Source organism: Bos javanicus, chromosome 14 (genome assembly GCF_032452875.1).
Source record: "Bos javanicus breed banteng chromosome 14, ARS-OSU_banteng_1.0, whole genome shotgun sequence".
NCBI classification, from domain to species: domain Eukaryota; kingdom Metazoa; phylum Chordata; class Mammalia; order Artiodactyla; family Bovidae; genus Bos; species Bos javanicus.
The window spans coordinates 7639948-7654518 of NC_083881.1; the positions used below are offsets into that span (position 1 = coordinate 7639948).

At 45.0% G+C, this 14571-nt stretch overlaps 1 protein-coding gene across 1 annotated transcript in view; it reads left to right on the forward strand.

Moving 5' to 3' along the window:
- LOC133260819 (uncharacterized) overlaps positions 1 to 14571 on the forward strand; it is a 155819-nt gene that overhangs the window by 12936 nt on the left and 128312 nt on the right. The window contains exons 4-5 of the mRNA XM_061439550.1: positions 9936 to 10085; positions 10184 to 10347. Of these exons, the coding sequence (XP_061295534.1) occupies positions 9936 to 10085; positions 10184 to 10347 (314 nt within the window). The remainder of the gene's footprint in view (positions 1 to 9935; positions 10086 to 10183; positions 10348 to 14571) is intronic.

The following is a 14571-nucleotide window of genomic DNA, read 5'->3' on the forward strand; positions in this document are numbered from 1 at the left end:
AAAGGTCCTTTTTTTTTTTTTTGCAATTACACACACAGAAGGCAACTCAACAACTGGAAAAGTGGCATGTCAATTTGACAAGGGCGTAATGGCCCAGACACGTGGCAGACAGGCCTGATTTATTCAGTTTCATGATGTCGGGAATGGAACAGAAGCGGCTGGAGGAACTGGTGCAAGGGGACCCACCTGTCCCCTGGCAGCACCAGCTGGAGGGCAGGGGGCAGGGTGCCCATGCAGCAAAGGCATGGACTCCTTTTTTCCACCCTTCCTCTCCTGGGCCCTGGGGGAAGCTAAAATAAATGGACAGCAAAGAGGAGGAGAAGGCGCGGCAGCCTTGGCATAAAAATCTAGGTGCCCATTTCCTGGAAGAGTTGAAAGCGAGGAGGATGAGATTTACCAGTGCTTTGCTCTCTGAGCCAAATCGAGTTACAACAGGGCTGTCCCACTGCTGACCTCTCAACTCTGCAAGGCTCTTAAGGTTTGCACACCGTCAGGTACCTGAGAGGAGTTTCCCTTTACCACAGCATTCCCTGCCCTCTGGATATTTACTCATTTCCTTCTGCTGGGAGGCTGTGAATTTCCTGAGCAAAAAAAAAAAGAGAAGTCTTACTCATTTCTGTATTTCCAGGGCCTACCTTAGTAAATGTGTAATGAATGAGTCGGTAAATAAATGAATCTGAACAAACTTCAATCAGATGAATCTGCTGACAGTTTCAGATGGAAACATGTCAAAAGGACAAGGGCCAGCTAGCTCAAGGCCACATTTTCTCTGTCAAAGAGTCTGGGTCTTACTCAAGAGTCAAGAGTCAGCAAAGAATTAACCAGGGTGGTGGCATGTTAAGCTTACTGTGTTAAAGAAATCACTTTGTATGTGTATATGCCTGCATTTTTTAAAGCTTTTAAAAAAAAAATATATATATATATATATACACATATGGACCACTTTTAAAGTCTTTATTGAAATTTGTTGAGCTTCCCAGGTGGCCCAGGAGCAAAGAATCCACCTGTCAATGCAGGAGCCGGAGACACGGGTTCAATCCCTGGGTCAGGAAGATCCCCTGGAGAAGGAAACGGCAACCCACACCAGTATTCTTGCCAAGATAATCCCATGGACAGAGCAGGCTGAGGGGCTGCAGTCTATGGGGTCGCTAAGGGTCGGACACAACTGAGCAGCTGAGCATGCACACATGGACAAGGCCAGAACAGAGAAGAAAGAACTGTTTTTTGAAGAGAAGCAGAGCCAAGAGCAGGCTGGAAAGAGTCCTGCTGTGTCTTAGGCTCTGACCCTCATGTCCCTAAAGGCCCGCCATACATCCACCTCCTGGTGCTGGGCGCGACACCAGTCTCTTCCCAGGAATTCTCCCTCCTGCATAAGCTGCTTCCAACTGGATTCTTTCCACTTGCCCTCCAACTAATTTTAGACTTCCCTGGTGGCTCAGATGGTAAAGTGTCTGCCTACAATGCGGGAGACCCGGGTTTCATCCCTGGGTTGGGAAGATACTCTGGAGAAGGAAATGGCAACCTACTCCAGTACTCTTGCCTGGAAAATCCCATGGATGGAGGAGCCTGGTAGGCTACAGTCCATGGGGTCACAAACAGTTGGACATGACTGAGCGACTTCACTTTCACTTTCCAACTAATTATAATGAATAGGATTTGGTTTTACTTTTTTAACCAGAAAAAAAAAAAAATCCTGAGGATGTGAGCAGATATAATTTTCATCACCTTACATTCTTATATTGCCTCTAATTTCAAATCTATACTTTGGAACCGTGACAAACCCATCAAACATTTCCTTGAGCGATTTCCCTCAAAATGAAAAAAGGACCAGCGCTTTCAGGGTCTGCTAGTTGCTATAATGAATCTTGCCATATCACCTGCCTCGGTTGCCCAGGTCAAGAGATGCCTTTTCTTGTTTGTTTGTGTTTTAACTTTTTATTTTATACTGGAGTGTAGCTGATGAACAACGCAGTGATACTTTCAGGTGAACAGCAAAGGGACTCAGCCATATGTATACATATCCATTCTTCCCCAAACTCCCCTCCCATCCAAGTAACATAACATTGAGCAAAGTCAGGAGCTACCTTTTGGTCAGCAGTCCTGCAGGTAACCTGGTCAGGAATCTACTCTTACGAGTGAGAGTGGGCAGATGCTGGCGTGAGAGAGACCTGTGTATGAATTACAGTTCTGCTATGCGTGAGCTTTGTGAGTGTGTTAGTTTCTAACGTCCCTACCCTCAAAACCCTGATCTTTAAAATCCTGCTAATAATGGGCATCTGCTTCTGGAACTTGAGGGGACCTCACGTAGCAGAACTACTGGTGTACTGGAAGCGTTGGATAACCCATGGCTCACGCTGTCAATGGTGTGTCTCATCTTCTTGGTTCCTCCCTTAGACCAATTTCCACTTGAGCAAGAACATGCTCTTTCCTAGCATGTCTTACACTCTCATCCGCCTCATGTCCTTGAATATAATTCAAATGTTTTATTATGACTTTCCCAATCTTCAGCCTTAAATTTGCCCTGGATTTATGTGTCTATTTTGCATGACATAACAGAAGTGTATCTGTCAGCTTAGGCTTATGCTGCAGTAACAAATGACCCTGCCCCCAAAAAATCTTGGTGGATTACAACAACAAACGTTCATTTCTTGCTCACAATCATCTTCACCTCAAGCTACAAGTAGGGCACATTTCTGTTCCACACCTATTCACACCAAGACTAAGGAGCAGCCCCTACCCAGGACAGACCTAATTCAAAACAGAGAGAAAAGAGAGATCAGGGAACATCTTAAAACGTTCAATAGCTTTGGTGCATATTACTTCCACTTTTATTTTATCGGTCAAAGCAAATCACATAGACAAACCTTCCATTAGCGGGAAGAATCATTTTCTTGCATGGATGAATTTAAGAAAATATTATGAAAAAAATAATAGTTTTTTTATTGGAAGGTTCTGCACCTGGTCTTAGGGACTCTCTGGCTGGACATGCAGAAAAATATCCATATTAAACTTTACTGTCATAGGTCCTGATTCCCTCTGGGTAGGGAGGCAGGAAGGACAGCTTGGTCTCTCCCATTTGGTTCTTTCATTTGATGTTGAATCTCTTTGGACTCCAGTATCCCGCCCACCCTAGTAACAACCGATATTTAATTCCAGCTATTGTAAAGATGTTCACATCGGAACAACTGGAAGGAAATAGTCCAAAATCTAATTTTGGTTTTTCTCTGTGATGATTTTGTGTGTTTGTTTTCAAGCTTTTCTAGAATGAATGTGCATTTATTAAAAAAGAAACTAAAAATAATTTTTTTTTAAATTAAAAGATTAGTTTGGCAGGAAAGTGGAGGACCAATTTCAGTGGAGAGATTCTGAAGGCTGGAATTCAAGGAGAGGAGATATGAGGCTGAAGCAAGGCAGTGCATGGGAACTGAGGAGAGGGTCAAGTTAACTGGGATGTAATGAGACTGAAGACTCCAAGAGGTAGGGAGGGAGGCTTCTGTTGAGCACTTATCTTGGGTCAGCACCAAGGGATGTGGAGGTTCTTCTGATCTGCAAAAGAAAAGGACACATCCTTGCAAGGGATCCCTGCGAAAGCTGCAGGGATTCCTTGAATATCTCACCCAGGTTCTTCCCTGGTAAAGTAGGCCAACATCTAATCCTCATAGGTTGTTTTATTATATGGAAATCATCATGGAAGAGCTGCCATCCTGTTGATTGGAAAACTGATGAATTCATACCATTCATCCTTCTGTCATCAAGGGAGAAAAGTGCATATTCAGACCCTCCTGACATTGCAAAGTACACACATCCTCAGGGAAGACAGAGTTATATTTAATCAGTGGGAACTTGAGCAAGTCTCTTGGTAACTCTGATATTCTGGCTCCTCATTCTGTAAATGGAAACTATAATGCTTATTCCAAAGAGTTGGTCATCTTTGGAAACATCTACTCTGATAATGCTCAGAAGATGCCCAGAAGATGTTTGGGCTTCCCTAGTGGCTCAGATGGCAAAGAATCCACCTACAATGTGGGAGACCTGGGTTTGTCCCCTGGGTTGGGAAGATCCCCTGGAGGAGGAAATGGCAGCCCATTCCAGTATCCTTGCCTGGAGAATCCCATGGACAGAAGAGCCCTGTGGGTTACAGTCCATGGGGTCACCAAGAGTCGGGCATGATTGGGCGACTAAGCACACAGAAGATGATCAGTAATGATTATAATTATGGAACTGTACTGGCACCACAGTGGGCACGGGGCTGCAAACTATTTCTCAAGGAAATCGCTCTGGCAACCCCTATAGTCATAATCAAAATAATAAGTAAAAGCCATCTGTAATTTTATTCATACATTCCACCATTTAATGATCAGGAGGTTCTTCCTGGCATCCAACCTAAATTTCTCCACTGCAGCTAAACCCATAAACCAACCACCTGCCAGTGGCATTGACCTTGGTCTGGAATCAGAGTCCAATGTCACAGAAAGAGCATTTACTCCAGAGTCATAACAGCTTGATCCTAGGCATGTCACTAAAATCTCTTAAGCTTCCATTTCTCCCTCTTTATAATGAGATCAATATTACCTAACTTAGCATCCTGTTCTGTGAATTATTTTGAGAGTGATATATGCAACACAACTGGCCCATAAAAGATATGCATTGAATGTGAACCCCTTTCCACTTATTTCTAATGGATTTTACCATTTAAGGAAAAGCATATTTTTTAAACTAAAGGGTTTTTTTTTTTCAGCTCATTATTTTTATCCAGGACCATTATAGCTACTAAGTGTTTTGAGTGTCTCTCTCTCCAGAGACATTTTATGATGCCAATTAGAAATGTGAGTATACTGAGATTAAAAAGTAATGACTAACAAAACGAACAGTGGATTTCCCCTTTTGACACCCAGCTTGATGCTCCTGAAGCTCATTTCCAAGTATCTAAAGCTATGAGGGGTGAAAAACACATTTCTGGGGTCAGGGGAATATCATTAAGATTTTACAGTTCAGGATCATTTTAAGGCCATGGGGCAGAGGGATGATCTATGTGATCAGGGAAACACACTTCCATGAAAACTGCACAGATCTTATCCTGCTCTTTATCAGGGTAGAAATCTGACAACATAAAATGACTAGTCACACCTTAAGGAACTGGAGAGGCTGAGTCACCAATAAGAACAACCAAAGGCAGAGTTCCATTTTACATGCCTGGGTCTCCCCCATTTCATTAGTACACACAGAAAAGGTTCTCCGCCAACGTGATAAATCACTGGTGAATCCATGCTTATCTTGATGACATTATATTTTGTTTTCCCTTCAGTTCTATTCTTTTCTACCTCTTTGCTCCATTTCCTCCACCTCCTCCTCTCTAGAGACCACAGGGATAAGAATGCAATAATCTAATTTAATTTGGGGACCATAAGTTTCTTATGCTTTCCGAAGACCACTTTTCCTCTCTGCAAATGGGACAAGTAATGTCTGCTCCTGAACCTCACCTGTTTAATGCCGACAACCATCTCCTTGGTTCAGGTCCATCTTCTCTTCTGGATTAAGGCAGCTGCAGCCCATCTTGTTTCCCACCCTCTAGAATGAGCATCACTGTTCTCCCACCAACCCACACCCTTCATTCTCCAAGCTGTTACAAGTGCTTTATCAGCAACACGATCTGACCATGTCGTACACTTTTACATATCTGTCTGTAGTGGAAGTCTCACCTACCTTCTTCACAAGGAAGAAGCCTTGAACAAAACCTAAGAGAAGATCAGCTGTCTGCCCATAACTCATCATTCCTGCTTCTTTTCATTTCTTTCCCGGTACACGTCCCCTTCCAGCCACACGGTACACTTCTCCCAAACCTTCCTGGCCTTTGCACCTCCAGTCTATTCTTGTGCTCTGCTCTCTTTTCTGATAATTTCTACTTGCTGAAGAGGAATCAGCTTAGAAATCTACTCTTCCAGAAAGAATCTGAAAAAAAAAAAATATATATATATATATGCTTAATCGCTCAGTCATGTCCGGCTCTTTGCGACCCCATGGTCTGTAGCCCGCCAGGCTCCTCTGTCCATGTGGACAGAGGAGTAGAATACTGGAGTAGCTTGCCATGCCTACTTCTCCTACATTCTCCAGGGGATCTTCCCAACCCAGGAGCTGAACCCAGGTCTCCCACATTGCAGGCAAATTCTTTACCATCTGAGCCACCAGGGAAGTCCAAGAATACTGAAGTGGGTAATTTATCCCTTTTCCAGGGGATCTTCCTGACCCAGGAAATGAACTGGGGTCTCCTGCATTGCAGACAGATTCTTTACCAGTTGAGCTACCAGAGAAGCCCATATATGCATATGCTGCTGCTGCTGCTGCTAAGTCGCTTCAGTCATGTCCAACTCTGTGCGAGCCCATAAACGGCAGCCCACCAGGCTTCCCCGTCCCTGGGATTCTCCAGGCAAGAACACTGGAGTGGGTTGCCATTTCCTTCTCCAATGCATGAAAGTGAAAAGTGAAAGTGAAGTCGCTCAGTTGTGTCCGACTCTAGCGACCCCATGGACTGCAGCCCACCAGGCTCCTCCATCCATGGGATTTTCTAGGCAAAAGTACTGGAATGGGGTGCCATTGCCTTCTCCGATATATGTATATATATACATATATATAAAATATATAAAATTAAAAAAAATAAAGGGAGATAGTGTGACTACTGGGAAGGGAAATGGAAAGGCAATAAAGGAAAAAATATATGCATGTATAAAATCATATATTGTATGTAATGCAATATATACTTATAAATGTATAAATTTATAAATGCATTTAAAAAACAAAGATGAATAGGGAAAACCAGGGAAGAACTAAATTAAAGTCTTTGTTATACTCATAGAAGTTACTCTTAACCATTCACTATTTTTGTTAAACAATGCCCATAGAAGGAGATTTGAATGTCTTATTTCAAATTTACTTACTTTCGAAAAGTAAATTTTAAAGCTTAAAAAAGAAAGAAACCTACTCTTCCAGGAAGCTTTCCCTGCTCACCCAAAGTCTGGCTCAGGACCTGTCTTGGAGTATTCAAAAGCACTCCGCTCTTGTAGGTGTCCAAGGGCTCCTGCCATCATTGGATTGCAGGTCTCTCAAGCTGGCCAGAGCTCACTGGGTCAGAAATGCCTCATCCAACTCTGAATCCCATTGTCTAATGCAGTACAGTGAGCCCCTGTGAACCATGGTTCAGGAAGCAGTGAAAAACACTTTTGCAAAATGATGCATGCTATAATAGAAATACACTAGAAGATTGAATATCTCCATGTCTAAAACTGGAAGCAAACAACAGACGAACTCTGGGAGGATGCTTTTATGAGCATCACTCTTTTTTGGTAATTACTCTATTGAACGGCTAAATTTGGTAGGGTACAATTACAAAAGAGCCTGCCTCAGACGGTCTATCATCCCTTTCCCACGCCTGAATGGTACCTCTGATAGAACTGTGATCTTTAAGGTCACTTTCAGGAATAATTATGGTTCCATAGTGACGTTTAAACTTCCATCTCACACCAATCTGATCAGTCAAGGCTGAGCCCTGACTTGGGAACGTGTAGTAAGAAAATGGACCCAGTGAGTTTTGGACTCTGCAGGCTAGGCAGCCCCTCAGCACTCTCTCTGCTGTTTCTGGCCCTCCAGGGTCAGCAGCCAAGAGGAAAGAAGACAGACAGGGAGGCAGGAGTCTTTGTACTTAGCTGATGCTTTGCGTGTTTCTCCGGCCCTGGGGGATTAAAATGCTGGCTCTGGGACTGGTTCTGTAGAGACCCACGTGGACACTCCCGCACCCAGTCAAGCCATTCATCTCCTGGACAGAAGCCTGCAACCACTTTTTCTGGGTTCCACATGCCTACCAGGGGGTCTCTTGAGTGAGCCCTTCAAATCCATCTAACTTCCCCCAGGGAAGCCATCCATCCTTGCCACATGCAGGCCACCCAAGGCCTCCCCTCCTCTTCTTCCTGTCTTCCACCCTCTTACTTCTCAAGGAGAAGGATTGTGTGTGTTTTGTCTCATGTTTACCCCAGCACCTTGGGCCATCAGTTGGATCCTCTGGAGCTCCCTGCTTCAGCAGCTAGAACTTCTCAAACATCTGTACAGAGGGTAAGCTGCCTCTCCCCATATCTTGCATGCTCCCCACAGGCTCCCTTGGAGCCCAACTCTTATCTCCCATCCTCAAAACCCCTCCTGCCGCTGACCCTCTACTGTTAATCTCTGGGTCACTGGACAGGTCCTCCCACCTTCCACTAATGGAGTTTGCATTTCTGTATAGAATGTCAGGGTCCTGACCATCCTCAGTGCTGGGGTTTCATCCAAATTCTGAGACAGAAGGAAAAAACTTCTTTCGCTATTATAAATCACATCTCAAGGAAAAAACAGACAGGAGATTTGTTTTAATGACTGGCACATAATGACAACATGTTCTACTAAGCTACAAAAAATGGTCCATGATGTCACAGGGGCCCTGTGCCTGGGATTCCTATAGACAGAAAGGATGGGAGCCTCCCCATAGCAGTGAGGTTGTGAGTGGTCTCATGCTCAGGGATGGCAGATATTTGCCAGTCATAAGAACCATTTGGGTAAGAAGGATTTAAAAAATTGAATTGTACTTGTGAGCATGCATGAGTACGCAGATATCTACTTAATGTGCTGAAGATTTTTTTTAGTACCATTGGGTTGCATTGCAGTTAAAAATGCCTAAACTCCAAAAATATTAGTAATGCAGAAAATGCCAGGTCCTGGGCCACAAAGAAGGGAGTCATGACCCTGCCTGAGCTGGGAAGGTAGGAAGGCTTCATAAAGGGGATGGGACTTCTAGAGCCAGCAAGGGGAGACGAAAGAGCATGCAGGCCCCAAAGCAGCTTGAGTCAAGGGAGAGAAACATAAGAGCAGCTGGTCGATGGGGGTACATTTCAAAGTCCTGGGAGATGAGGAAAAGGAATGGTGTTGTCTGAGCTTTCTTTTCATTTGACCTGGACTTCTGACATTTTTCTCCATCTGGTTTTCACTGCAGCCCCATGAGGGTATTAACACCTTTTTTCTTTTTTTTTTCTTTTCTTTTTCCAGAGGAAGAATAAGGTTTAGAGAGACTGACTGACTTATAAAGAAAGCCAAGGGACTTCCCTGGCGGTTCAGTGGCTAAGACTCTGTGCTGCCAATGCAGGGAGCGTGGGTTTGATCCCTGGTCAGGGAACGAAGATCCCACGTGTCTCACTGTGCTGCCAAAAACTTAAAAAACAAAGAAATTAATAAAGGATATATTTTTTTAAAAGAAAGAAAGGAAGAAAGCCACACTAGGACTGAATCCATGTTTGGAGATCTCTAAGACGCAACCTAGATAGCATATTAAAAGCAGAGACATTACTTTGCCAACAAAGGTCCATCTAGTCAAGGCTATGGTTTTTCCTGTGGTCATGTATGGATGTGAGAGTTGGACTGTGAAGAAAGCTGAGCGCTGAAGAATTGATGCTTTTGAACTGTGGTGTTGGAGAAGACTCTTGAGAGTCCCTTGGACTGCAAGGAGATCCAACCAGTCCATCCTGAAGGAAATCAGTCCTGGGTGTTCATTGGAAGGACTGATGCTGAAGCCGAAATTCCAATACTTTGGTCACCTCATGGGAAGAGTTGACTCATTGGAAAAGACCCTGATGCTGGGAGGGATTGGGGGCAGGAGGAGAAAGGGAAGACAGAGGATGAGATGGCTGGATGGCATCACCGACTCGATGGACATGAGTTTGAGTGAACTCCGGGAGTTGGTAATGGACAGGGAGGCCTGGCGTGCTGCAATTCATGGGGTTGCAAAGAGCCGGACATGACTGAGCGACTGAATTGAACTGAACTGAAGGCTCTTGTGTGTCCCACTGCACCACGCCCGGTGGGTGTAGGAGAAGGCAATGAAAAGTTACCTAAGCCTCAGGACGCTCTGACCTTCCACACAGTGCCTACGAGGCTCATCAGAGAACAAAACTGTCGATCCCCACTGCTGGAAAAACACAACAGATGTCAGAGCAGCCTCACTGGAGAGCGGCCAAGGCTGGCCCTGCGTCCAGATGTGGAGCACGCAGGCTGCCAGGCTTGGGAACAGACAGGTATGTGAGAGGCTCCTTCTGATGGGGTGTAGGGTGTGGAGCACCCACTCCAGGTGCTCCTGTCACCACGAATCACCATCTGATGTTTTGATCCCCAGAAAACCTCAGCAAAATCCTCCCGGTGGCCGAGCATCTTCAACACTGCTGAGTCGTTCTCCCTCCGCCCTGACAGTGGCCTGCAGCTGAGAGCTTTCTCCCAGGAGAAAGTCCCTGCTGGTTATTGCCAGGGCCTGCCTGCCTTTCCAGCCAGGTCAAAGTCAAGGTGAGCGCAGGGTCAGCAGGACGGGGAGCGTACTGGGCCCAGAGCCCTCAGCCTGTGTTGGCTCAGCCTCTGTTCTGTGCCAGCCCTACCCTGAGCAGTCAGGGTGCAAGGATCTACTTCCTGCCCTGGATGGGCCACGGTCAAGGAGAAGAGATGGCCTTGCCAACAAGGAAGAGGTCCCCTTGACTGCCTTGCAGAAGACAGTTCACCCAGTCATTCAATAATTCTAAGCTGCGGACTTCCCGTGTGGTCCAGGGACTAAGACTCTGTGCTCCCAACGCAGGGGGCCCAGGGTTTGATGCCTCCTCAGAGAACTAGATCCCAGGTCCTTATCTACCAAGAAGACCTACCTAGACTAACCTTTCTCATATAAAACCATATATACTAGATCCCACATCCTGCAACTAAAGATCCTGCATGCTGCAGCTAAGACCCCAGCACAGACAAATAAATAAATGGATATTTTAAAAAACAGCTGTAAGTTGTTCATGAAAAACACACACACGCTTCTACTCTCCCACCTCCTAGAATATGTCTAATAACCCATGGTGATTAATCCACCCAAAAGACTCAGTCAACTCTGGCTTCTCTAGCCTCAAAGAAGTGGGGGCGGGGGGAAATAATAATAAAAACAATGGTGAATCCTGGCTTTGATATTATTCTGGGCTAAACATTGCCTCAAGACTCATGGTGCAAATATCATCTGTTTCTTGGTGATTCCCCTGTGTGCAAGGTGCCGTGGGAGCCCAGGGCAGAGGGGGAGCAGTTCCTGCATCACAAAGTTTCTGTTTCATAACATGTCCTGGAAAACTCTGAAGCCACATATTCCTATGTCTGTGTAATGAGGGCAGAAAGACCCTGCATCCTAGAGAACACTGGAGCCTCATCCGCACACTTCTTATGTTGTAGCAGCAGCAAAGGAAGAGGACATGAGGAATCCTGGACTGGCCAGCTGGCCCCATCCCACCCCCATACCCTCTTCAGGGTCTTTTATGTTCTCAGCAGTGACTTCTAGGCACACAGTATTGTTGTTCAGTTGCTCAGTCATGTCCGACTCTTTGTGACCCCATGGACGGCAGCACGCCCTGTCCTTCACCATCTCCCGGAGCTTACTCAAACTCATGTCCATTGAGTCGGTGATGCCATCCAGCTAGCTCGTCCTCTGCCATCCCCTTCGCCTCCTCCCTTCAATCTTTCCCAACACTGGGGTCTTTTTTAATGAGTTGATTTTTTTGCAGCAGGTGGCCAAAGTATTGGAGCTTCAGCTTCAACATCAGTCCTTCCAATGAATATTCCAGCTGATTTCCTTTAGGATTGACTGGTTTGATCTCCTTGCAGTCCAAGAGACTCTCAAGAGTCTTCTCCAACACCACAGTTCAATACCCAGAAACACAACATCCGGGAACAAAGTCAGGAAACCTAGAGGTTTCCGTTTGGAATTTTTCCAAGCTCCCTGAGGCTGCTCACCCAGCTCTAGACAGCTCTGATGGGCAATGGTATCCCCGAGGCTAAACTTAAAAGTGTGTTTCCTGCGGTTTCCTGTCTTTCAGCCTGGTTTCCTAGGTAGCCTCACAATGTTTCACAAAACCAATCTGTTCCTTTTCCCGCATGACAGCCCCTAAGAAGCTTGACCATCCCAATTTCAGTCCTTTCCCCTCGCCTCCAGCTGCCTGTCCCTGGATTAAAGTGTTTCTGCTCATCAGCAGTTATTTTACCTTATTTTAAAATGTATTTATTTTTAATTGAAGGATAATTGATTTACAATATTTTATTGGTTTCTTCCATATATCAACATGAATCAGCCATAAAATACGTGTAACTATTATTTTAAATCAGCATTTTGAATCTCTTATCACCCTGTTCCCTCTTGCGAACACATCTCTATTGGCCTGTTTAGTGAAGTAAGCTTTCAAATGAGACCTGAAGCTTCCAGGAGGAAGGGGAGGCAGGTGCAAAGGCCCTGAGGCAGCAGCAAGCTCGTGAGGTCACAGGTCATTGCAGGAGCAGGAATCAAGCAGAGTGTAGTTAGAAATGAGGTGGGAGGTATCCCTGAAAGCTGAGCTCACCAGTGGCTCACATCAGTGGGATAATATACTTACAAAGGCTTAGTTGTCTTTGTTCCCATACTAATGTGCCAGTTTTGTCCATTATTCTGATTATGGGCTTCTCCTGGTGGCTCAGCTGTAAAGAATCTGCCGGTAATGAAGGAGCCACAGGAGATGCAGTTTCGATTTATGGGTTGGAAAGATCCCCTGGAGGAAGGCATGGCAGCCCACTCCAGTATTCTTGCCTGAAGAACCTATGGACAGAGGAGCCTGGCAGGCTACAGTTCATAGGGTTGTAAAGAGTTGAACACGACTGAAGTGACTTAGCACATGCTTACTAATTATGCAATTTACTTTACATGATATTAGCCAATGAAAAATGTTGGAGAACAAACTTGTTTCTATAAAGCTAAAATGAATGTTTTTTACAGACTTGATAAAAGCAAATTGTTAAAAAAAATAAAAATAATAAAGTCAAATCAGGTGTTGGAGGTGGCACTAGTGGGTAAAGAACCTGCCCTCCAACGTAGGAGACATAAGAGACAAGAGTTTGATCTGTAGGTGGGCAAGATCCTCTACAGGAGGGCACGCCAACCCACTCCAGTATCCTTCCCTGGAGAAGCCCATGGACAGAGGAGCCTGGCGGGCTACAGTCCATAGTGTCTCTAACAGTTGGACACAACTGAAGCAACTTAGCACTAGCACTCGAGAGCTTTTTAAAAGACTGGAGAAAATAATTAACTAGGAAGTTTCAAATTCAGATTTCTCTTTAATTGCTTACATTCTCATTTTCTTTTTAGCAAAATTATACCTGGGAATTTTGGGTTATGTAATACATGTGGTTTTATATGAGAAAGGTAAGTTAAACTTTAATCATTGGAAACAGTCTCAAAGAAAAGAATCTTGACCTTTAACAAAAGATAGCTGAATGAATGTTTATTTATGTGTTTAAGGTAAAATTGCTCAATCTGCTTTGCTAAAAAAAAAAAGAGAGAGAGAGAGAGAGAAGAAATGAGGTGGGAGAGGTAGTGAGAGCTTAGTCTGAGTAGGTCTTACTGGTAGATAAGAACCTGGGATAAAATTGCAAGTAATGGGAGTGACACTATAGATTTATTTTTAAAGACATCACAATGGCTGAAGGATGAGAACAGATTTGAGAAGAAGTGAGAGACGAACAGGAGACCCTGAGCAGGTGACCACCTGGGAGCTTTGATCAGCGTGCCCTGGTGGATAGCTGTAGGTTACAGTCCCTGTCAGAAGCTCAATAAGAGGTGAAAACATGGACAGAATTGGGGAAATCTTACCACCAAGGGCCAACATTTCCTTTCATGCTTACTCTGTGTCAGGCACACTTCTGAGTATTTGATAGTTTTTAACTCATTTGGTTCTCACCACCACCCTATGAGACAAGGTTGTTGTGGGGATTAATTATCCATTTTACAGCTAAGGAAACTGAGCTCCAGAGAAGAAATGATAAGCTCCAGGGGGACAAACTGGGGTGTTGCTGGGAGGAGATGTTAGGTTTCCCATCTGCCAACCTCACACCCTTGTGAAGACCTCCATCTCTGGGCATGAAGCTTCCAGAATGTACTTTCCCATCTGAGCTTAGTGTAGTAGGGCTGGAGATCAATGACACATTGTGGCCTGTGACACTGTCCACTGCATGCAGGGCCTCGGTGGTCCCAGCACTGACCCATCATGTCAGAGTTGAATGTGGGGGAACCCACTGGGCAGAACCTCTTTGTGAAGGGTTTGAACTTGCCCTGCCAGGCCATGGGGAGCCACTGACAATTCTACAGCCCCCTCTAGACACTGGCAGGACCCTAATAATGGAGACAAAGAGATGTGTGTCCTTGATCTCTGAGGCTGGGGCGAGACAAGAGTTCATTACCAGGTTCCAAATGAACATGCAAGCCCCATGGAGAACTTGTGGGGCTAATTAGTATTAGGAATGGGTTTGGAGGACAAGCTTACGTGCGTGTGTTCTTGAAACATTCCCATTGGACACATCCTTGCTTCTGAGTGTTAATTAGAGCTTCTGAACAGCGGCTTGGAATTCAGTGGGAAATAAGCTGACCTAGGTTAATTCAGTGAACCAGAGGGACTACCCCCCACCTTGAAGTCTCATTTGCTTCCAGGCTGGGGCAGCTGGACAAGTTCCAAGAGCAGCACCTGGAGT